At 36.8% G+C, this 26147-nt stretch overlaps 1 protein-coding gene across 1 annotated transcript in view; it reads right to left on the reverse strand.

The window, feature by feature from the left end:
* SLC26A7 (solute carrier family 26 (anion exchanger), member 7) overlaps positions 1-26147 on the reverse strand; it is a 189540-nt gene that overhangs the window by 133789 nt on the left and 29604 nt on the right. Inside the window, exons 2-3 of the mRNA XM_006859223.1 lie at positions 16517-16627; positions 6670-6845 (exon numbers count right to left, since the gene is read on the reverse strand). Of these exons, the coding sequence (XP_006859285.1) occupies positions 6670-6845; positions 16517-16627 (287 nt within the window). The remainder of the gene's footprint in view (positions 1-6669; positions 6846-16516; positions 16628-26147) is intronic.

A 26147-nucleotide genomic window follows, 5' to 3' on the forward strand; every position in this document is an offset into this window, starting at 1 on the left:
AAAATTAAAGGAAGAGAATAAAAAAAGTAGACTTAACATTTTAAAATACTGTATTTTTTGTCTTGTTTTTAAGGCATTAACAAAATAGGAAAAAATCACCAGTAACTTGATCAAGAAAAAAAGTCTATGGTACAAATAAAAAAAAAGAAATATCAAAGACGGAAAAAAATCTTGAAACACAATAAAGTTTTAAACAAAAATCCTAAGAGGAGCTCTAGTGGAGCAGTGGTTAATAGGGTGCTAATTAAAAGGTTGACGGTTCAAACCCACCAACCACTCAGAGGGGGAAAAATGTGATACTCTACTTCTGTAAGGATTTAGAGTCTTAGAAACAATTTGGGGTAGTTTTACTCAGTCCAACAGTGTTGCAATAAGTTAATTTTGACTTTTTTTATATGCAAATAAATTTGAAAAGCTAAATAAAAAGGAACACTTTCTAGAGAGGTACATATTGTAAAATTTGACAGAACAAGTTTTATAGAAGAAATAGGAAACATTATCAGGAAATTACTCCACAAAAATGTACTAGGCAAGAGATTATTTCAAAATTAAACTCTACAAAATCTTCAAAGATAAGGTGATCCAATCATGCTATGTGTTACTCTAGAGCATTGGAAATAAAGGTTAAGAAGCAAATAAAGCATTGACATCCAGACTTTATAGAGTAGACAAAATAAAACGTTAGTCCAATTACACTAGAAAACAATTATGTCTAAAGAGCTCTGGTAACATACTGGTTACAAGACGGGTTGCTAACCTTAAGGTCAGCAGTTAGAAACTACAGCATCGGAAACCCAATGCAGGGTTGCTATGAGTCAGAACTGATTCTACAGCACACCACCACCACCACCACCACCAAGAACCAAACAACAACAAAAAAATAATAAAAAGAATCCACTGTAGGATAAGAAGTCAACCTCAAGGTCGATTTGATGTGTAAGTAAGGTAAGTGGTTCAAACTCACCAGCACTCCTTATAAACCCTATATAGGGTCCTCTGAGTAGGAACCAACTGAACAGCACTTAACACAACAGTAATGTCACATTAAGAATAAAATTCACAATGACTAAGAGAGATTCCCCCCCCCCCAGGAATTTAGTATTGGCTCAATATTAAGAAATCCATTAATAAAATCACCATATAATAGACTTAAAAGGAAAAAATATGATTTTCTCTTTAGATGCTAAAAAAAAAAGGTCTTTAGCAAAATTTAGCACATTTTCTAATTTCTCTTAAAACCATAAAAGAAAAAATAATACTTTGTTGTTGTTAGGTGTCATCAAGTCAGTTCTGACTCATAGTGACCCAGTGCATAAAAGAATGAAACACAACCAAGTCCTGTACCATGTGATTGTTACGGCTGAGCCCATTGCTGATGCAACTGTGCCAATTCATCTCATTAGGAGTCTTTCTCTTTTTCACTGAACCTCCAATGTGCCAAGCAAGATACCCTTCTCCATGGACTGGTCCTTCCTGATAATATGTCATAAGTATGAGAGACAAAGTCTCAACATTCTGGCTTCTAAAGAGCACTCTGATTGCATTTCTTCCAACATACATTTGTGTGTTCTGGCAATTTATGGTACTTTTAATATTCTCCCCCAACACCATTACTCAAATGTATCAACTCTTCTATGTTCTTCCCTACTCACAGTCCAACTATCATACACATATGAGGCTCCTAAAAATACCATGGGTTGGGTCAGGCACACCTAAATCCTCAAACTAACATCATTACTCTTGAACACTTTAAAGAGGTCTTGTGCAGATTTGTCTAACGCAATACATAATTTGATTTCTTGATTACTGCTTCCATGAATGTTGACAGCGGATCCATGCAAAATGAAGTTTTTGACAACTTCAATTTTTCCTCCATTTATCATTTTATTTATTGATCAAGTGGTGAGGAATTTTGTTTTCTTGACATTGAGTTGCAACCCATACTGAAGGCTTGTAATCCTTGATTTTCATCAGTAAGTAGTTTAAGTCCTCTTGTTAATGAGTCTTCCTCCAATCCTGATGCTGCGTTCTTCTTCATATAATCCATCGTCTCATTATATGCTTAGCAAACGGATTGAATAATTATGATGAAAGAATACAACCCTGGTGAACACCTTTCCTGATTTTTAAACCATTCCGTGTATAAACAACAGTCTCTTGGTCTATGTACAGGTTCCTTAGGAACACAATTAAGTGTTCTGGAATACCCACTCTTCAAGATGTTATCCACAGCTTTTCATGATCGACACAGTCAAAACCCTTTGCATAGGTAATAAAACACAGGAAAACATCATTCTGGAATTTTTGGCTTTCAGCCAAGATCCATCTGATGTCAGCAATGATATCCCTCGTTGTATGTCCTTGTCTGAATCTGTCTTGAACCTCTGGTAGTTCCCTGTCAATGTACTACTGTAGCCTCTTTTGATTATCTTTAGCAAAATTTTATATGCAGGTGATATTAATAATATTATACAATGCTTTCTGCATTTCATTGGGTCACCTCTCTTTGTAATGGGCACAGGTATGGATCTCTTCTAATCAGTTGGTCAGGTAGCTGTCTTTCAAATTTATTGGCATAGATGAGTGAGTGCCTCCAGTGCTGTATCCATTTGTTAAAAGATTTCAATTTGTTCTCCACCAATTCCTAGAGCCTTCTTTGCCAATGCCTTCAGCATAGCTTGGACTTCTTCCTTCAGTAGCACTGGCTCTTGATCATATGCTACCTCTTAAAATGGTTGAACATTGACCATTTTATTTTGTTACAGTGACTATATAGTCCTTCCATTTTCTTTTGATGCTTTCTGCATCATTCAACCTTTTGCCTATAGTATCTTTCAATATTAAAAAAGAAAGCTTGAATTTTTTCTTCAATTCTTTCAGCTTGAGAAATTCTGGGTGTGTTCTTCCCCTAGAGTTTTCTAATTCCAGGCCTGTGCACACTTCATTATAATACCTGACTTTGTCTTCTTGTGCTGCCCTTAGAAATTTTCTGTTCGGATCTTTAACCTCCTCATTTTTTCCATTGTTTTAACATCTCTATGCTGGAGAGCAAGTTTCAGAGACTCTTCTGACATCCATTTTGGTCTTTTCTTTCTTTGTTGTCATCTTTCGTTTACTTTCTGTATAGTGTTCTTGATGTCATCCCACAACTCTTCTGGTCCTCAGTCATTAGTGTCTAATACTCGAATCTGCTCTTGAGATGATCTCTAAACTCAAGTGGGATATATTCAAGGTCATATTTTGGCTCTCATGGATTAGTTTTAATGCTCTTCAGCTTCAGTCTGAATTTGTATATGAGAACTTATGAGCACTCATGTGTTTTCCACAGTCTCTTTCCACAGATGTAATCAATTTGATATCTGTGTGTTCCATTCATGAGGTTCATTTGTATAGTGGGCTTTGATGTTGTTTAAAAAGGGTATTTGCAATGAATAAATCATTGGTCTTGCAAAATTTTATTAGGAGATCTCCAGCACTGTTTCTAGCATCAAGGCCATATTTTCCAACTACTGATGCTTCCTCTTTGTTTATAAATTTTGCATTCAATCACCACTAATGATCAATACAATTTAAATGCATGTTTGGTCCATTTTGGACTGAAGAAGCTGGTAGAATTCTTCAGCTTCATCATCATTGGCTTTGGTGACTGGTACATACATTTGAATAAGTGGTATTACTAGTGGTCTTCCTTGTAGTTGTATAGATATTATCCCATCAGAGATATATCCCAAAAGAGATCTTGAAATGGTATTTTTGATGTGATACCATTCCTCTTTAATTTGTCATTCCTGGCAGAGTAAACCATATAATGGTCAGACTCAAAATGGCCAATACCAGTCCATTTCAGTTCACTAATGCCTAGGATATCTATCTTTATCCGTTCCATTTCATTTTTTACAACTTCCAATTTTCCTAGATTCATACTTAGTGAATCCCATGTTCTGATTATTAAATGGATGTTTATAACTGCTTCTCTTCATTTTGAATTGTCTTGTCAGCAAATGAAAGTCCCAAAAGCTTTACTCCAGTTGCATCATCATGGTTATCTCTACTTTGAGGAATTAGCTCTTCCCCAGTCATATTTTAAGTGCCTTATAACCGGAAAGGTTTATCTGTAAATCTGAAGGAGAAAAGGAAAAATGATGGGAGACCTGACTCTGAAAGATCCTGAGGTCACAGATGACAATGGAAGATGAATTTGGAGGTCAAATTAAGTCCAGTCATCTGTTAGAAACTTGGTTAAAATGTAGTCCACATATTGAGAGTCAGAGGTAAAAATAAAGGCAAGGAGATGACTGGTGAAGTTATAAGACAAAATATACAACTCACAAGCAGAGGTTTAACATGTAATAAAAGACCAAGAAAACCAAATTATTTGCATTATCTTTAATAACATCCTGTTTTACACTTGTGATTCAAGGAAGTCTCATACGGGGAAATGAGGGTGTTTTTGTTTTTTGTTGCTCTTGTTGTTTTAATTTTTATGATTTTAGAATTCTGACTTTTATTTTTATGCTTTACAGTTATTTAAATTTTTAATCCAAATATACTAGATGGTAACAAAATACATGACAATTGTCTTAAACTTACAGAAAATGGTTAAGATGATACTGAACAGAGAGTTGCTGCATCTTATTACTAATTAAGTATTTGTTCAGATTTTTAAAATACGAATATACACCTAAAACCATTTGCTCCATTCTTTAGAGAATTATGTTGCTGTTGTTGTTAAGTGTTGTTGAGTTGGTTCCAACCCACAGAAATCCTGTATAGGGTTTCCAAGAAGCAGCTGGCGAGCTTGAACCACCAACCTTGCATTTCAAACAACTTTGCAGTCTGACACATTAGCCCGCAGCACCACACCAGGACTTCTTAGAGAGAGAAATATAGATAGTCCAAAATGAATAAACATTGTAAATTCAAAGAGGACTATGAATAGAAAATAATTCAACTAGCAGGAGCAGCAATATATCTTTGCTGTGTTAAAGATTTTTGTGATGAATTAAGAAAAACCTATGCCAAACCCAAAACAATGTATCTCTATCTGAATACCAATTCACAAGGCAGTTTATTTCTGAGATGAAGACAGAAGCCAGGTCTCTCAGAGAGTGTCATATGAGTCAAAGGAGGAGGAAAAGGATCAAGTCTGCCTGTGCAAACTCAGAATACGCTGACATCATCCATGTTTTAAAAAATATTAGTGAAGATAACAAGATACTAAGAACACTAGTTTTCATTTCATGAAAACACAGATATCAGCCATGGAAAATACCTATGAAGCTGTCTAGCTTAATCAAGTACCTAGGCAAAGCTGCCACTCAGACTGTTTTTCTAAAGAACCATGAAGACTTGAGTTGTTTTTTATTTGGTACTGACATCCTTAATTCTTCAGTCCTTTGTACATAGGTAGAAAGCATTGTAACACTAGGACCTTTAATGATTCCTTCCTTTTAGGTCACATCTTCTCATCAGTCAATTCTAAGCAATTATCAGTTATCTTCTCATGTTGTGGAGTTTATATGACCGCTGACCTTACAAACAATGGTATACTGTGAAACAGAGCATCAATCAGTTCAGAACACAGTTCTTCCAGAAGCTTGCTGACACCTAATTCAGTTTAAAATGAAAACATAAGCAAAAATGTGATCAAAGAAGCAAATTCATGCTTTAAAATTTAGAACTTTGCTAGCATTTATTTTATACTCACTTCTGAGTTACCCAATTTTTAAAATGGCAAAGGTTTTTAAAAAACAGAAAATTAGTTATTCTGACACCTTAAAGAAAGAAAAAAAAAAGACTACAGTAAACCTGTCAACACATACCTGATGTTGAAAAGGGCAAAGATCTCAGGCCAGAAAATCTATGGCACAAACTAAGAGCCACCTGCTATTAATGACGGCACTAAAATCATAAAATCTTAAAATGGGTTCATCAGTGATCATTGAGTCATTTCTTACTCCTGAAAACACCATATGTGTCAGAGTAGACCTGTGTTCCATAGGGTTTTCAATGGCTTATTTTCTGAAACAGATTGTTAGTTCTTTCCTTTAAGGCATCTCTGGTTGGTATCAAACCTCTAATCTTTCATTTAGCAGCCAAATACATTAATCGTTTACATCACCCAGAAATTCCAAAACCTGGTTAGACCAAAAAAACAAACCCACTGCCTTCAAGTTGATTCTAAGTCGCAGCAATCCGATACAGGGTTTCTGAGGCTGTAAATCTTTACAGGAGTAGAAAAATCTCATAGTTCTTCAACAGTGCAGCTGGTACGTTTGAGCTGCCAAACTTGAGGTTAGCAGTCCAGTGCTTACCTACAATACCACACCTAGTCACATCTTCTCATTGTAGAAATTTACCCTGTAACATTCTCAAGTGAGTTATCTGTATCACTGAAGGCACAAGGACTGTCTTACATAGAAGTGAATTCTTATCAAGTCAAACATTGTTTCCCAGTAACCTCAAATTTTGATTCTAATTCAATAATTCAACTAATATTTAGACAGTAACTACTTTATACTGTAGACATGTTTCCAAAAAGACAAAACACTTCATCAATTTATCCAGCTAGGAAGACAAACCCACAAGCAGGAATCAAAATAAAACACTAAATGCATTTCTTCTGCTGCTGTTCCCTGTTGTTTATACTCAAGGCTCAATCTTACTTACTTGAATCACTCCTCCCAAGAAGGAAACTGCTGCAGCCACACCAATCCTTTGCATCTCAAATTCAGATAAGCCCAGCACACTTGTGTTAGTACTCTGTGTGGTCAGGTTCTGACTGCTCTGAGGGACAAGTCGTTCCACTGCATTGGCAGATATCAAGGATGTTAAAGCAAAGGTACCTAAAAGAAGAAAGGAGGGTCTTCTGTTAGAAAAACAAAAACAAAGCCAAACTGAACATGAAATATTGGAATCCATTACTTAAGTTAAATCCATGTTGTCAAATCAAATAGATGCGTTAATAATACTCTCCACTGAAGCCCAGGTATGCCCTGGACTGCTAATCACAAGGTCAGAGGTTCAAACCCACCAACTGCTCCTCAAAAACCCTATACATTGTTGCCTATGAGTCAGAATCGATTCAGTGGTATTTAACATCAACTGCATCCCTACTCTAACACACTCTACCATGTAAACAATTACTTACCTACATAGACAAAATTTGATTCAACATACAGCCACATCCATCTCCTTGATATTTCCTCCTGGGAAATACACATTTTCCCACCTCTGTGCAGACTCAGAACCCTGGTGGAGCAGTGGGTTAAGTATAGGGCTTCTAACAAAAAAGCTGGCAGTTCAAACCTACCAGTAATTCCTCAGGAAAAAGCTGAAGCTGTGTGCTTAAGATTTACAGTCTCAGAAATCCTGTGGAACAATCCTATTCAGTCCTCTAGGGCCAGTCTGAGTCTGAATTGACTGCATGGCGGTGGGTTTGGTTTGGTTTCCTTTGTGTAGACCCACATAGAGAGAATGATTCAGATCACAGTCTGGATCTGAATCCAATTCATGCACTTATCAATGAAGCACAGTGGTTTAAGCATTTAACTTCTAACCAAAAGGTTAGCAGTGTGAGCCCACTGGTCACTCCACATGAGAAAGATGTAGCAGTATCCTATAACGATTACAGTGTTGAGGTCCCTAGGGGGCATTTCTACTCTGTCCTACCGGGTCACTAAGTGTCAGAATCAATTCAATGGCAATGGCCTGGTAACCTAAAGTGCTAATTATAATCTGTGTCTAAATAGAGATAATACCTACCTGTCAAGGTTTTGAAGGAATCATAAATGAGATGATAAATACAAGTGGACTTCAAAAATTCGTGGAAAAATTCTACTATCGTTCAATTCCATTTTTTCCCCAAACTTTACAAGACCCCTCATATAAAGACACTAGTAAATTCAGCAGCTAAATATGCAGAGCTCTGTCTAGAATAGTTGTTCCTCTAATCTTCCTGTGTAAAACATATGTGTCTTTCAAGATCTGGTTCAAATTCCATTGTCTAACAAGAATCCATCCCAGATCTTCTCAGTTAAACTTAACCTTTCTATCTTCTGTGATTACACTGCACCAAAACTCTATTCAATTTCAACTCAGAACAATTATATATGAAACTACTGCATAGGGTTTTCTTGACTGTCCTCTTTACATAAAAAGACCACCAAGCCTATCTTACTGTGGGCTGCTGGGTGGGACTGAACTACCAACCTTTAGGTGTCATACAGCAAAATTCTTTAGCATTTATATTGAATACAAATGCATACCATTTCTGTCTACTGTCATTAGATGGAGTTCAGAAGTATTTCCTAGTAGCTATTATGGTCTTAAGGAGTTCTGGTAGCGTAGTGGTTACGAATTGGGCTGCGAACCTTAAGGTCAGCGGTTCGAAACTACCAGCCGCTCCGCGGGAGAAAGATGAGGCTTTCTACTCCCGTAAAGATTCACACCCTCGGAAACCCTGTTACAGGGTCGCTATGGGTCGGACCCGACTCGATGGCACTTAAAAACAACAAATTATGGTCTTAAAGGAGCTCTCGTAGAATAGTGGTTACAAATTGGGCTGCGAACCTCAAGGTCAGCAGTTCAAAACTACCAGCAGGAGAAAAATGAGGCTTTCTGCTCCCAAAAAGATTTACAGCCTCAGAAACCCTGTACAGGGTCACTATGACTCGGAACCGACTCTACAGCACATCACCACCACCACCATCATGTTCTTGTGTCATTTTCAGTTTGTTCTTCTCCTCCTGCCAAGAGCCCATGTGACCCTCATTATGGCACAGCATATTTGAGAATGCAACCATATTCACAGATACTCTGATTCCCATAGACAGAGTTAAAGACAGAATCTGCAGTATTGTGCCTTCATTCTCCTAGTCCATTAAAGACCCTGCTTTGTTCCTTACTCTGTTCATATGTGAGAGTTTGTGGCAAAGGGCTTAAGGCAATATGCAGACACCCCAACACAAAGCATCCAGCCATACAGGATGAGAAAGACATTAGTCAGTCAGAAACAGACCCTGGTGGAAACCCAAAACAGACATCCTTCCAGATAAGAGAGGCAATATGTGCTATGGATTCAGAATAATGTAGTGGTTGTAGCTCCAAGCCTGGTCTAAAATTCCAGGTCTGCTACATCAATCTCTTTATTGTACAGAGATAACACTTCTCATCCCACGGGGCTGTTATGAGGCTTAAATGAGATAATGTAATATACCTTCAAATATAGCATGTGCTCAACACCTAATAAATGATTGCTATTCATATATCATAAGAAGACTAATATCAGAATGCTTTATTACATTCTGTTATTCTGTTCCTTTTTGCCATAAAGATTGTTGCCATTATTGTTAGGTGCCATTGAGTCGGTACCAACTCATAGCAACCCTATGCACAATAGAACGAAACACTGCCTGGTCCTGTGTCAATCTCACAATCATTGCTACATTTGTTCCCATTGGTGCTGCTACTGTGCCCATCCATTTTGTTGGAGGTCTTCCTCTTTTCCTCCGAACCTCCAGTTTTACCAAACATGATGTCCTTCTTCAGGGACCTATCCCTCCTGATAATATAATCAAAATATGAGAGATGAAGTCTGGTCATCCTGGTTTCCAAGGAGCATTCTGGTTGTACTTCTTCCAACACAGATTTGTTTGCTCTTTTGGTAGCCTATGGTACTTTTAATATTCTCCTCCAACACCACAGCTCAAATGCATCAATTTTTCTATGGTCTTCTTTATTCTCTATTCAATTTTCATATTCATATGATGTTATTGAAAATACCATGGCTTGGGTCAGACACACATTAGTCCTCAAACTGACATCTTTTTTCTTCAACACTTTAAAGAGGTCTTGTGCAGCAGATTTGCTTAATACATCATTTGATTTCTTGACTGTTGCTTCCATGAATGTTGATAGTTGATCCGAGAAGAGTGAAATCTTTGACAACTTCAATCTTTTCTCCCTTTATATGGATGTTATTTATTGTTCCAGTGGTGAGGATTTTCGTTTTCTTTACATTGAGATGCAATCCATATCCAAGACTGTGGTCTTTGATCTTCATCAGTAAGTGTTTGAAGTCCTCTTCACTTTTAGCAAACAAGATTGTATCCTTTGCATATCGCAGGTTGCTAATAAGTCTTCCTCCAATCCTGATGCTATGTTTTTCTTCATATGATTCTGCTTCTCAGATTATTTGCTCAGAATACAGATTAAATAAGTATGGTGAAAGACTACAACCCTGTCACACAACTTTCCTAACTTTAAACCACTCAGTGTTCCCTTGTTCTGTTCAAACAACTGCCTCTTTGTCTATGTGCAGGTTCCTCATGAGCACAATTGAGTGTTCCATAGAGATAACAATATATAAATACAGAAATCAAGCCAAACACAGTTCCCCTAGTGAACAAATTCATTTTAGTTAAATATTCAAAATAATATAATTGTCTTCATCAAAAAGTAAATAACTCAAGAAACTAATCTGCCTGAGTTCCACAGGCAAGATACTGATGCCAAACACTAAGTAAGGAAGATTTACCTTGGAATCTGGTCTTAGGAAGGTTTTGTTGGGGATCAGTGTGTGTGATATACCAACAACATCCCCAGAGACACTTTGTCAGCAGGAATTGTGCTAATGTAGACATGGGGGTACTACACCTCCAACAACAGGAGTTGCTGGATGCAAATGATGAACATGCTCAACTGCTAACCAAAAGGTTGGAGTTCAAGTCCACCTAAAGAAACGCCTGGCAATCCATTTCTGGAAAATCAACCATTGAAAACTCTATGGAGCCTGATTCTACTCTGACACATGAGTCAGAGATGACTCAATGGCAACTGGTAGTGGTAGTCCTTTCAGCAATGATGCTACTTTGGTGTTTCTGAGACATTAAGGGCAATCAAGGATACTGGGGCTGACATTCTATCTTCTCCACTTTACAGGTCTCACCCTTGCCTTTATCATCTCCCTGATACTTTTCTTGTCTTCCCCTCACCTTTTCAGAATTTTTCCCTGGTTAGCTTATAGTCTATGCATGGCATCCTTAAGTTAAACTAAGCAAATCTATTTGTTTAAGAGTTTTTAGAGTATAAGTGTCTAATGAAAAATACACATGGGCTTTGGGATTAGACAACCTAATTTAAATTCCAATTCTGAATGTTAATCTGTGATCTTGGTACTTAACCTTTCTCAGCTTCCTTATTTTTAAGAATGATGAGATATCTAGTTATAAAATATGGGCAGAGATTAAATGAGATTTCACATATAAAGTCACTAAGCATGATTTCCTATCAGATTTTAGGTCTCCAGTAAATAACTGTAAGCTTGCTTTTTCTTCTGACAACTACTCTTTATAGACTCCATAATTTTTTCTCTAAATTGTTAAACAAACATAGCACTTTATAAAATAAAATCTATAATTTACACCCTAGCTCTTGTTCTTTTACTTTTTATTCCAAGATATATTATTTGCAAAGCATGGAAAGTAATGAATTTGTTTATTCCTTTTTTGAGGTTATAGTATCTTAAGTTAAAATGAGAAAATTTACATTGTTGCATAAAATAGCTCATGTGGAGTTTTTATACTCTGTTTTATAACTACTCAAGATGCCTCTAGCTCGAATTATTATTACACTTAGTGATTCAGTATTGTATTTTGCTTAAATTGAAGGTAAGCCCCAGATAAAGTGATATTGATTCATTAAAACAACCTCTATCTCATAATAATAAAGTGAAGGTGGAAATGTCCCATTCACATATACATCAAAATCAAATAAAACAATGTTTTTTAAAAGTCTGTATATTATACATATGCCCAGGGAAATGTTTTGATAAAAATCAGTGGATTCCTATGTCTAAGAACATAGGAAGGTAAAAAACAACAAACTGATAATGTTGTTGTTGTTGTTGTTATGTGCCCTGGAGTTGGTTCCAACTAATAGCAACCCTGTACAGGGTTTCTGATGCTGTAAATCTTTACGGGAGCAGAACGCCTCATCTTTCTCCTGTGGAACAGCTTGTAGTTTCGAACTGCTGACCTGTGGTTCACAGCCCGATTCGTAACTCCGTGGGGGGCGGGGGCGAGGGAGAGGAGAGAGAGAGAAAGAGAAGTGTGGTTATGAATCAGGCTGCTAATCTCAACTGACTGCATCAGCTGACTTGCTCACCCCCAATATGGTGGCTATGATAAAAACAAGAAAAAAAAAAACGACAGGAGTTAGCATAGATATCTAGAAATTGAACCACTCAGTGATTTCCAATGGGTCTGTAAAATGGCACAGACACTGTAGAAACAGATTGGAGGTTTCTCAAAAAGCTAAAAATAGAATTACCATAAGGTCCAGCAATTCTACTCCTAAGTATATACTCAAAAGAATTAAAAGCAGGATGCAAACAGAAAAATGTAGATTAATTTTCATACTACCTCTATTTACAATAGCCAAAAGGTGGAACCAACCCAAACGTCCATCAACAAATGAATAAACAAAATGTGGAATATACATATAATGGATTATTACACAACCAGAAAGACATTAATTACTGATACATGCTCCAACATGGATGAATCTTGAAAACATGCTGAGTGAAACAGGTCAATCACAAAAGAGCAAATATTGTATCATCTCATTTATATGAAATACCAAGATGAGGAAAATGCTCCAAGACCCTGACACCAGAACACGTTGGTGCCCAGTAACAAATGCTGACTACTCTGAAAGAGATTGTAATAGAAGGTCCTTGATAGAATAGTGGAAAAAAAGACCAGGTTTACTGACCTGATAGAGAATTGTTCAATCCCTGAGACTATGGTCCTTAGTCACCCTTTAAGCCTGGATTGAACTCACCACCATGACTCAACTTTCAGCCAAACAATACACAGGCCTACAAGGTGAACACTGACACCAGACAGGTGTACAGTCCTTAGAACAATCAACCATCTGAGGTCAAGAGATAAAGCTCAAAAGGTAGGCATGGATAGGAAAGAAGGACAAAGGAAACAGTAACCACGGGGAGGAGGTGGGGAGAGCACTGTTACATTGTGAGGCTCACAATCAACATAAAAACAAAATACATATGAATTGTTGAATGGAAAACCAATTTGCTCAATAAACTTTTACTCAAATTACAATGAAAAGTCACAAGTACAAATATAGGCTAATGTACAGAGAACAAAGTTAATTGGTGGTTACCAAGGGTTTAGAAGGAGGTGGACGAAAGAGTCACTGTTTATGAAGCATAGAACTTTACTATGGGTGACAGAAAAAAATCGGAAGCAGATAGTGGTGATAGCTACATAACGAGATGAATGTAATTAATATCACTGAATTCTACATGTAAAAAATGTTGAAACAAAATTTTTATATATATATATACAATTTTAAAACAATCATAATCTCTAAAGAAACAAAAAAAAGTGTGATGCAAAGGATGTAGTTGGTCTGTAGATTACATATATTTTGTAGCGCATAGTATTTAGCTAAGGAGGTCTGGTAGCGTAGTGGTTACGAATTGGGCTTCTAACCCCAAGGTCAGCAGTTCAAAACTAGCTGCTGTTTCATGGTAAAAAGATGAGGCTTTCTGCTCCTGTAAAGAGTTACAGCCTCGGAAACTTTGTACAGGGTCACTATGAGTTGGAACCGACTCCACGGAACACTATCACTACCACCAGTATTTAGTTAGTAGCTCACAAAGTTCCTATGTAGCTGTTGGTGTTAGTGCAGTGAATCTATGTAGAGTTTCCAAGAAGCAGTCAGTGGGTATGAACTGTTAACCTTGTGGTTCACAGTCCGGTACTGATCCTAGGGCGCCACACCAAGAGTCCACAAGGTTCCTATAGAAACTAAGATTTGCTAGATATAAGTCTTACTATATATGGCAATTTCAAAACCATGCAACCAGTAAAATGTCTCTAATCACTCCTTGGGAAATAATACGGTTTATGTAAATGTATCAAATTATGGTTTATTGGGCAAATTAATTTTGCCTCTTTCTTTTGTCATTTGTTTAACATAGGAAATACTTTGTGGTCAGTTCTAAAACTACCTTTTTTTGTTCTTGCTAATGACATATTTAAACATTTAAAAAAATAAAACTAAACTGTTAGGAAATTAGGGAACAAGATAATTTGGAAATAAAAGTCTTCAAAACTCTTAACTCATTATTGTGTTTTTCTCTATTTTCATAAACACAAAATCATAGTGCATGCTTCAGCAGCCTGGTACAAATAAAAAAAGCTTGGTCTTTACATTTGGCCACACGTAGGTTATAATCTATTTTAATGTGCGATCTCACTGAAACTTTTCTGAATTTTGCAGCTTTATTTTCACCTAAATAAGTAGATGTTGTTGTTGTTGTTGTTAAGTGCCGTCGAGTCGGTTCCGACCCATAGCGACCCTGTACAGGGTTTCCGAGGGTGTAAATCTTTACGGGAGTAGAAAGCCTTATCTTTCTCCCGCGGAGCGGCTGGTAGTTTCAAACCGCTGACTTTAAGGTTCGCAGCCCGATTCGTAACCACTACGCTACCAGAACCTATTTGGGAGGGTTGCATTAGGACAAGATAAAATAATGATGTGTTTAATAAAGCGGTGAATAAGATGAATTATCTAGTTAAAATGCTGATCCTGATTCTGTAGATCTGGATGGGAGTCAAGATTTCACATTTCCAACAAACTCCCAGATAAAACTCATCTTATGGGTCCACAAACTACTTGAGAGACAGTAGTGCTGTGAATGACTGATAATTGTTGATAACTGCCATGGAGTCAATTCTGACTCCTAGGGGCTATAAGGTTTCCAAAGCTGTAATTTTTAGGGGAAGTCCTGGTGTGGTGCAGTGGGATAAAGCATTGGACCACAAAGTTGGTTTGAACTACAAGGTTGGTAGTTCAAATTCACCAGCAGCTACTTGGAAACCCTATATGGGGTCACTATGAGTTGCAACCAACTTGAATGGCACTTAACAACAACAATCTTTATGAAGCACAGAGTGAATGATAGTTTCACACCACTGACTTTTCAGATGAACCATTCACTGTTCTACCAGGGTTCTTTATGGTGAAGTTAACTGATACAAAAAAAAAAAAAAAAAAATTTACTTAAAGATTATTTTATAAATTAGCTAATATCTACTTCAGAAAATTTACATATCAAATGTTGATAGACAGAATGATGGTCTCCCCAAAATGTTCATGTCATTACCCCCAGAAACCATGAATGTGTTATGCTGTATGGCAAGAGGGAATTATGGTTGCAGATGAAATTAAGGTTGTTAGCCCATGACTTTAAAATAAGGAGATTATCCTGGATTATCTGGGTGGGTCCAATGAAATCACAGGGGTTCTTTAAATGCAGAAGATCAAAGTCAGACTGAGTCTGAAGATGGAGAAATATAGATGGCTTCTGGAAATGGAATCTTGTGACAGTTTACCATTTCACTTGGTAACACAGCTTGGCATAGCAAGAACTTTTCTAATTAAAGGCCATTAGGGAATCTAGTTGAAAGAAACCAAAAAGATTATTAGTCCAAAGACTAAGCACTTATAAAATATTTGTCAATATTTTACAAGTAAAATATTAAATTTGAGATAAATTTAGTAAATTACTAAAATTGAGATAAAAAGGACACTGATGCAAATTTAGCTGGTTGGTGGGTAACACAGATTATGCATCATATTACCAGAGTTAATGTATGAACCTATTTGCTTTCCACTAATTTAAACTAAAGGAATTTAAAGTACAGGGAATTTAAAATATAAAGTAAGGGGAATTTTTAGTTTTATTTTCTAAAAGTGCTTCTTGTTGTTGTTGTAGTTGTTAAGTGCCATCAAGTTGGTTCTGATGCATACTGACCCTGTATAGGGTTTCCAAGGAGCAGCTGGTGGGTTTGAAACACCGACCTTAGGGTTCAAACTGACCTTTCATTCCAGCATGTTATTCTGCAGCACCACACCAGGGTTCCTGTTGGTAAGTGCCGTCCAGTCGGTTCCGACTCATAGTGACCCTGTATAGGGTTTCCAGGGAGCAGCTGGTGAGTTTGGACCATCAATCTTGTGGTTCAAACCAACCTTGCTGTCCAGTGCTTTATTCCACAGGGCCACACCAGAACATCCCCTTTCTTTTACCGTCTGTTTTTTCAACTCAAAAATGCAAGCAGTATTTAACAATACCCTTGTTTGCCATTTGTTGCACAGTAATACAGCAATAAATCATAGTGTGTACTAAGTATCTGAATAACAAAAACTTAACTGTCTTATCCTAATGATCACTAAGGCTTTTATGAGTGAGGTAAAAACTGTTTTTGAAATGTGCAGTAACTAACAATCACTTCTATATCCTTTCTGTTGTTGTTGTCAAGTGTTGTTAAGTCTGTTCTGACTCAACCTTGTACAGGGTTTCCAAGGAGTAGTTGGTGAGTTTGAACTGGCAACCTTGCCACTCGAACCAATCTTACAGTTGAATGCATTATCCTACAGCGCCACATCAGGACTCTTTATTAATGTAAAAAGTAGAGATGATTACCTGTGGCAACATGACGTCCCATTCCAAATATGGCATAAATGATGGCAGGAAACAGAGACCCATATAAACCGAATACAGGGTGCACAGATGAGAGAATAGCAAAGGCCAAACCTGTAAGAAGTTCAGGGTAATTAGAAATATTTGAGAAACCCAAGATGACACAATTCATAACACAGTAGAACGGATTATTAGTTTCTTTAAGGAAAAAATAAATAGCAAGTTAATTATTCTACTTGCTCTACAGGATACTTACCTTTTTTTTTTCATGAATAAAACAACAGCATCCTAGGTTTGTTTGCAGTACACTATGCTATATTTTTTACAGCAACACGTAAAAATGAATTGGCATAACAGTCAAAACACTTGGGGGGGAGAGGGGGGGAGGAGGGTATGGTTGGCAAACAAACATAGAAGTTATATGTTCGTTTTGGAAAACACAAAAGATATGGTAATAATATTATCCTAAATAGCAGAAAATTCACTCAGTAGCTCATGTTTAGTGGGACTATTTTCCCCTTGATTTCAGAGATATCCACAATGCAGTAGTGGTTCAGAAGGTCTTCTGTATAAAGGTAAATTCAATGGCATCATAGCAAAATATTTGTGCACAAACTAAAATATTTTAAAAGCATTTTCACATGTACTATTTTATTTGCACAACAGTGTCTGTGAGATGAAGAGTACCAATTATCACTGGCAGATAAGTAGGTTGACATGGAAAGGTGACTGAGGTTGGGACAAAAAGGACATCGATGCAAAGTTAGCTAATTGGTGGATCAAACTAAGATTATGCATCACACTAGCAGAGCCAATATATGAACCCACCTGCATTTCACTAATGCATTGGCACTGTGGGCTAATGCGTCAGACTGCAAAAGTCATTTGAACTGCAAGGCCAGTGGTTCAAGCTCACCAGGTGCTCCTTGGAAACCTCATACAGGGTCACTATGGGTCGGAATCGACTTAACAACAACAATGCATTCTAGCTTATATACTGAGCATATTGGGTACATTTTCTTATAATGAATTCTAAAACTGGACTTTTAAAATTCAAATCATAAGAAATAACATATAACTATTCTTTTTTATCCCCTGTAGTTTGATGTCTACATAGTTTGTATGTTATGTTCTCCTAGAAAAAATTTCCTAGGTCTGTCTAAATGATCACAGGTGATTTAATAGGACCAAAATATGCATGAGAAGTAGTTTATCAAAATTATCTTATTTGTGGTTAGTCCTTAGCATTAATAGGTTAGTTAAGATAGGTTTAGACACAAATATTCAAGACTAGGAACTTAATCTTAAGTATTTTATTGGCACATGAAACTTGTAAACTTACAGAAGCTTGAGTAAGAAAATAGTATTAGAATCTGAATTCCTTGAATTTTAGACCAATTTACTATCCAACTATGAAAAATTACACTAAATTTTACTGTATACCTATTGTCATGTTTAAACTAAGTTTAATTTCTTTTCAATGCTAAGCTCTATAGCTATATATCAAACATTCTTTAAGAAATGTAAGATATTTTTATCTATAGTCAAAATATATGAGAGATCTGTCAATGATCATCCTCATCTTATTATTTTTAACTATCTATGTACCTGCTTACTAATACTCTATTTCTAAATACTGGTGATAATAAACACAAAAAATAGAGGTTTTCTGCTCCCATAAAAATGTACAGCCTTGGAAACCCTACACAGGGTCACTATGAGTTAGAAGTGACTCCTTGGTACACTGCCACCACCACCTCTATAGAAGAGTCAGGAGTTGCTCTAGAATATCACATAAGCAGGGCTGCAGGCAGCAATGTGGTTAGTAGCAAGGATGGCATTCAGAAATGAGACTTGAAGCCTGGTTTCTTTAGGAAGCCAGGTCTCATTAGGTCTCATTCATAGGAAGGCTAAAGATTCTACCATCTCCACTAATAAGAATTCCTGGGTCTTTAATGTGTGAGCAACTTTCTTTAAAAGAAAAAACAAAACAAAACAAAAAAACTATTGCGTGCATTAGAGCAGTCATGTGGAAAACTGGAAAATTACTTTTTTTCACTGATATTCAGAATAAATTTGCCTAATAAAAATATCTATTAAGAGACAGAAATGCAGTGTTTTAGAGTAAGAGAAAATATGGTTCCGTTATCAGAAATCCCTCAGATCTGCTAATCAATGGTAAGGAGAGGCATAAGACATAATGACGAAAGCACTGTGAAGGATTTGTCTGCACACTAAATTCAGAAAAGAGCAGTCAATATCCATACACGGGAACTGGCTTAAGGTAGACTCACTGACTGCATTACCACTCTACCTGCACCAGGAAAATGTCTTACAAGCTCAAGGTTCTACCCCTCATTCTTGCCTTCTGAATGGCTCCTTCATTATAATAATATTTATCAATTTCCCTCTTTTTATCTCAAATAAAATCCACGATAAAACTAGCTCAAAAACAGAATCTCTCTAGACCTCATATTCTTATCAAATTGGGAATAATCATGTAAAACATGTATTTCCAAAAAAATTTAAAAGACCTCCAAGGAGATTGCAATCATTGTAATGAAAGGTTGGTATAAAACTGATGTTCTCCCATGTCAACTATCACTCAATTCACAATAAAACCTTTTAAAAAAAACAGACCTCTAAGACCTTTCTTTCATTTAAATATGAAATGCAGTAGATTCTCTAAGAAAAACCTTAGGTACCATGGAGACACTTCCTTTATCTCCTATTACATGAAGTTTCAGCTTTCACTTTTAGCAACAGTGTCATTCACCCTTGTGGGAATCTAGTTCTCTACTAAAAGGAAACAAACAATGGCCCAAAATAAAGAATGTACTAAGTCAGATATAAAACTTCAAAAATTTATCCACAAATTATAACTACAAAATCCCTTTTTCCCTCTGCCCCCTACACACCTTAAAAGAGAAGAGGCAATACAGTTATCTTTTCCTGAATGACTTAGCATCTCAGTTCATACTATATGTACAAACATATTTTCATACTCACAAAAGTTAAAATATATTAAATATTCCCAAAACAGAAACATAAATTAGTATAATTATTTATAATCTTTGCAGTAGTTAATAAAACTTTGTATTCATTTCAAAAAAGAGCAGTTAAAACTTTCTAACTGGCCCATGACCAGGCAGTGTTTCATTCTGTTGTACATAGGGTCGCTATGAGTCAGTACCAACTTGATGGCACCTAACAAAAACAACAAAAACTCAACTATTTAGAGAAAAACAAATTGTTGAAAATGTTAATAGATATCTCTATTACCTAATTTATAGAGATATCTATTAACATTTCCAACAATAGATATCTCTATTGCCTAATCTGGAGTCCTGATGTGACACTGTGGGATAAACACTAGAACACCAAGTCAGTTTGAACCACAAGGTTGGCAGTTCAAACCCACCAGATGCTCCTCAGAAACCCTATACAGGGTTACAAGTCAGAACTAATTTGACAGCACTTAAGAATTTAACAAAAACATTACCTAATCTAATATAATCTGTTGTTGTTGGGTGCCATCAAATCGATTCCAACCCATAGCGACCCTGTATAGGGAGCAGCTGGTGAGCTTAAACCACTGACCTTGCAGTTCAAACTGACTTTGCAGTCTGATGCATTAGCCCACAGTGCCACACCAGGATTCTTTAATATAATCTAGTATACAGCAAAATAAATGTATTACCTAATCTTAGATTGGAGTCGGTGCCACAGTGGGCTAAGCACTGGACTGCTAATCATATAATCAAAGTTCAAAGCACCAGCCATTTCAAGGGAGCAAGATGAGGCTAAACTCTATAGCTATATATCAAACATTCTTTGAGAAGTGTAAAACAGTGTCTCTATAGTTGAAATACAGGAGAGATCTGTCAATGATCATTCTCATCTTAACTGTTTTTTTAAACTATCTGTGTACCTGCTTACTAATATTCTATTTCTAAATATTGGTGAAAATAAATTAAAAGTGGAGGCCTTCTGCTCCCATGAAGACATAAAGCCACAGAAACCCTATACAGGGTCATTATTTATTATTTCTTTTTCTTTTCTTCTGGTGATTGAGAGCTTACTTTGCAGAGACAAAGGAGAGCGCAACTACAATGATACAGCCCAACCGTAGCCATACCCTCTTTTTTTTCCCCATGTTTTATTGTGAATTATATGATATTTTACATGGGAGAACTTTAGTTTTACATTCATTCTACCGTACATTGTTTCATTGCCATAGTTCCAATCCCCTCCATGTATCATCAACCGACCAAAGGGTACACCCTATAAACCCACCCCCTACACCACCCACCCACCCATTCTTCAGCACACATTCCCTCTCCCTCTCTGGATCCAAAGTCCCTAGCCACTTCATCACTCCACATCATCGTCTCTGCCTCCATCTCGGGCCTCACTGCTTCTCTGGGTAGGGTCCCACTCTCGGCTCTTCTCCGTTGATGGTCCTAGAGACCTCTGCTCCTACAGTGGAGAGTTAATCACTCCCTTCCTTGCTACAAAACGTATACCTTTACATTTCCAACCCTCACAATCAGTCCTGATAACAATCATTCACTATTGTATCCCAAGTGACCCTTCTGCATTTCATTTCATCAGCTCCGCCTAGACAGATTGGATAGTATTCACTGGAGATTCTGCCTTCCTCCATGCCCCTGAGCTCTAGGTTCCCTCTTAAAAGCTTGTAAGCCAGTCACTTATTGCCTTTGTAGTCCCCCCCACCACCACTATTGGGGTATCCAATGTCCAAGTTGCCCATCTCTGTCTACTCTGGCTGTAAGTATTTGTTCCCTCTTTTGGGTTACTGCATTCATAAGTGTAGGTCAAGTGGTTAAGTTCATCAAATTGTATCAGGTCACTCTTTTTTTTTTTTTTCCCCTCTTCTTTCTTCTCCTGGTTGAATTCTGATCATCCATTCATTGGGGCCAGGTCACGTGGGTACCATCTGCAGGCGTGGGTGTTCTTGTGCGTATGCCCTCTCTTCCTATCAGCTGGTAGTTTCACTCTCCATGCTAGTCCTCTGTGGCCATGCCGCTGACTCTGGGCCCAGGAGTCCCCAGGTCTCCTCACACTGCTGACCAACCAGATCCCCATCTGGGTCCACAGAAGCCCACCAAACATTGTAGGTCTTAGCTTGCCACTTCATTGCTGCTTTTACCCCACTTCCCCCTATCGACGATGCGTGTGGTCACCAATCAGAGCACATATTTCCATTGAGTCTTAGTCTTGATAGGGGGTTTGCATTAAGGGGACCCGACCACTTGTCTCGATGTTTCCTGGGCAAGCAATATGTTTGTTCTTGTAGTAAGAGTCCATCTGCCTCAACTGTTTTGTATTTTTCCTGTAGGTCTTTCTTTCAAGAAGTATCTTCTGTTCTTCTAGCCACTCCATGCTGGTTTGCTCGTGCCATACCCTCTTCAACCTCACCAACTGGGCCAGAGTCAATAACAGCTGCTATATACTGGGTCAACAACAACAACCAACATCAGCTAAATTTACTCAATAAATTTAAAAACATACTACAAAGCATATTCTCAGAAAAAAATGCTATAAAATTAGAAATAAACAATAGGAAGATCAAGCAAATAAAATCAAATATATGAAAAATGAATAACATCATGCTTAAAAGCTACTAGGTAACAGAACAAATAAAAAATGAAATAAAGAATTCCCAGAAATAAATGAGAACGAAAACACAACATACCAAAATCTTTGGGACACAGCAAAAACAGTGCTGAGAAGGTAATTATTAGCAACAATGCATGCATCCAAAAAGAAGAAAGAACCAAAATTAACACATTAACAGAACATCTCAAACAATTAGGAGAAAGATCAGTAAAGTAAGCCTACAATCACCAGAAGGAAAGAAATAATAAAGATTAGAGCAGAAACAAATGAATTAGAAAACTGAAGAAAAATATAAAGAATCAAGACAAAACTCAGATTCTTTCAAAGGTTAATAAAATTGACAAACCAATGACAAATCTAACAAAAGAAAAGAGAGAAGACACAAATAATGCATAAAAACAATATGGGTGACATCACAACAGAATCAATGGAAATAAAAAGGATAATATAGAATATTATGAAGAGTTTTACTCTAACATATTTGAAAATCTAGAGGAAATGGATACATTTTTAGAAAAACATGACCCACCTAAACTAACACAGAGTGAAGTAGAAAACTTGAACAGACCTATAACAAAAGAAGTTGAAAAGGTCATTAAAAAACTCTCAACAAAAAAAGTCCAGGCCCAGATGGCTTTACTGGTGAATTTTACCAGTCAGAGAAGAGCTGATATAATACCAATTTTACTCAAATTATTCCAGAACATAGAAAAGGATGGAAAATTTTCAAAAATATTTTATGAAGTGAGCATAATCCTCATACCAAAACCAAGCAAGGACATCACTAAAAAAGAAAATTACAGACCCAATATCTTTCATGAACATAGATGTATACATTCTCAACAAAATTCTAGCCAATAGAATTCAACAACATATCAAAAAATTAATATATCAAGACCAAGTGGGATTCATTCCAGGAATGCAAGGATGGTTCAATGTTAGAAAAACAATCAATATGATTCATCATAGAAATTAAAAAAAGGAAAAGAACCACATGATTATATTGATTGATTCATAAAAGGCATTTGACAAAACCCAATGTCCATCCTTGATAAAAACATTCAACAAATTGAAGGGAAATCCTCAACATAATTAAGAGCATATATACATATCCAACAGCCAGAATTACTCTCAATGTAGAAACATTGAAAGCATTCCCTTTGTAAACTAGAACTACACAAGAATGCCTTTTATCACCATTTCTATTAAATATTGTGTTGGGAAAATTACCCAGAGCTATAAGGCAAGAAAGGGAAATTAAAGACATCCAAATTGGTAAAACTCTCTCTATTTGCAGATGATGTGATACATAGAAAATCCCAAAGACTCAGCAAAAAAATTACTGGAACTCATTCAAAGATTCAGCAAATTAGCAGGATATAAGATCAATATACAAAAATCAGTTGAATTCCTTAATATTAACAAAGATGGCTCTGTAAAGAAATTTAAAAAACAGTGCCATTTACACTAGCCATCTAAAAGATGAAATACTTATGAATAGATCTAACCAGAAAACAAAAGACCTATACAAAGAAAACTACAAGAAACCAAAAGAGATTTACAAAAGTGGAAGAATATACCATGCTTATGGATAAGAAAACTTAACACTGTGAAAATGTCAATACTACTCAATGTAAGCCATAGATTAAATGCAATTCCAATCTAGGTTCCAACATCACTCTTTAAAGAGATGGAAAAATTATCATGAACTTTGTATGGAGAGGAAAGAGACCTAGGATAAACAAAGTGACGGTTAAGAGCAAAAAATTAGAGATCTGTCACTTCCTGATCTCAAAAGTTACTACACAGCCTCAGTGGTCAAACAGCTTGGTGCTGGTACAATGAAAGATACATAGATCAGTGGAACAGACTTGGGAGCCCAAAAGTAAATCCATCCATATACGGTCAACTGAACTTTAGCAAAGGGCCAAATCACATTAAATGGGGAAGAGATAGTCTTTTCAACAAATGGTGATCACAAGAGTGGAAATCCATTTACAGAAGAATGAAACAAGACCTACACCTCACACCATATACAAAAACAAACTCAGCATGAATTAAATACATAAATGTAAAACCTTGAACTATAAAAATCAACAGTGAAAAACTAGGGACAAACTTAGGAGCTCCTAATACACAGCATACATACACTATCAAACATTACAAAAATGCACAAGCAGTAGAACACAAAATAGATGATGAGGGCCTTCTAAAAATCAAAAACTTATTTCCATCCAATGATTTTGCCAAAAAAGTTTAAAGGAAGCCAACAGCCTGATGAGGGTGTGGAGACACTGGGATGCTCCTACATTGCTGAGGGGACTATAAAATGGTTCAACTACTCTGGAGAGCAGAATGGTGATTCCTCAGAAAGTTGAAAATAGAAATACCTTATAATCCAGCTATCGATCTACTTGGTATACACAAGAAATATAAGACAAGACAAGAGTAGATGTATGGGAAAACAAAGAAGATGGCAAATTGGGGAGAAGTGCAGTGAGGAGCTCCATCAGCAACAACATAGAGACCAAGCAGGCTCAGGATATGGTGCCAGAACTCTGAACCACATATAAAGGAATATTTAGAAGGTTGGAAGGCTTACAGCTAGGGGAATTTGTAGCAGAAGCAAGAAAGCCATTGCATTCTAATTCAAGATGTTCAGCTGCTTCCAGAGCCACCATCTTGGGACAGGCCAAGCAGGGGAAGGATCAGAGTAGCCACAGATGCCTAACAGAACCATGGAGATAAAGGTGTGGACATTCTTTATTTTTTTTCATATCTGTTCTTTGCTCTCTTGCTGGCTACGCACCTCCATTCTTGTGACTAGAGGGGGTGCTTGAGCGACTGGCCAATCCACCCACACTCCCAGAGGGTTCTACTACACATGCGGACAGATCTCCTTCAAATTTAAAGTGACAGTTTCCACTTAAAACCAAATGGCAATGCAAAACAGCCACAGCCAGTCCTGAACTGTTTATCACTAAGAAAAACGAATTAACAGGGATTGTGGAGCAGGATAGGCAGACTAAAAAGGAAACAGGCTGAAAATTAAATCCTGAGTTACATCATAATGACCAGCAGCGGCATCTAGAAATTTCTCAGGAAGAAGAATGAAAAGGGAAGCCCATCTCCTGATCACATCTACCTGGAGGCAATCATAAAACATAAAAAATACCAAAATACACATCCATCTAAGTATTAAGGCCACAGCTAACTCCTGAATATGCTCCAAATCCAGAAACAGATGACCATATCAGCACATGTCCAGAAACAAGATAAAGTGACTGAGGCAAATGAGTTGGAAGTAGACCAACACTCCATACTGGAAGGTGGGCAGGCTTTGAAAATGATTGAGAAGGAATTCAGAAAAATGATTATAAAATGTATCAAAACACTATACAATGGAGTTGAGGAAAATAAGGAAAAAGTCAGGAAAGTGCTACAGGAACAATCAAATAAGATAGATACAGCATTGGAAATAATTCAAAACCTACAGAAAGAAGTCTAAACGATCAATAATAGAATATCAGAAATGGACAATACACTGAAAGGGCAAAGGAGTAGGACTGAAGACATAGAAGCCAGAACTAGTGAACTAGAAGATAAATCCCTCAACACTACTAAGATAGAAGAGCAAGTAGAAAAAAGGATTAAAAAAATCTGAAGAAGGCCTAAGATTCATGTTGGACAACATGAAGAGGAGTAACTTAAGCATTAACAGCATTCTGGAACAGGAAGAATCACAAAAGTCCACAGAAAAGATAGTTGAAGAGCTTCTGGAAGAAAATTTCTCTAACATCCTGAAAACCAAACAGATAAGCACTCAAGAAGCTCAACAAACCCCAGAAAGGATAGACTCTAAAAGACAATCACCAAGACATATAATAACCAAGTTCTCTAAAATCAAAGATACGGACAGAATCCTAAAAGCAGCTAGGGAATAGAGAAGTTTAACATACAAAAGCAAGCAAATCAGATTAAGCTCAGATCT

Source organism: Chrysochloris asiatica, unplaced genomic scaffold (genome assembly GCF_000296735.1).
Source record: "Chrysochloris asiatica unplaced genomic scaffold, ChrAsi1.0 scaffold00031, whole genome shotgun sequence".
In the NCBI taxonomy this organism is placed as follows: domain Eukaryota; kingdom Metazoa; phylum Chordata; class Mammalia; order Afrosoricida; family Chrysochloridae; genus Chrysochloris; species Chrysochloris asiatica.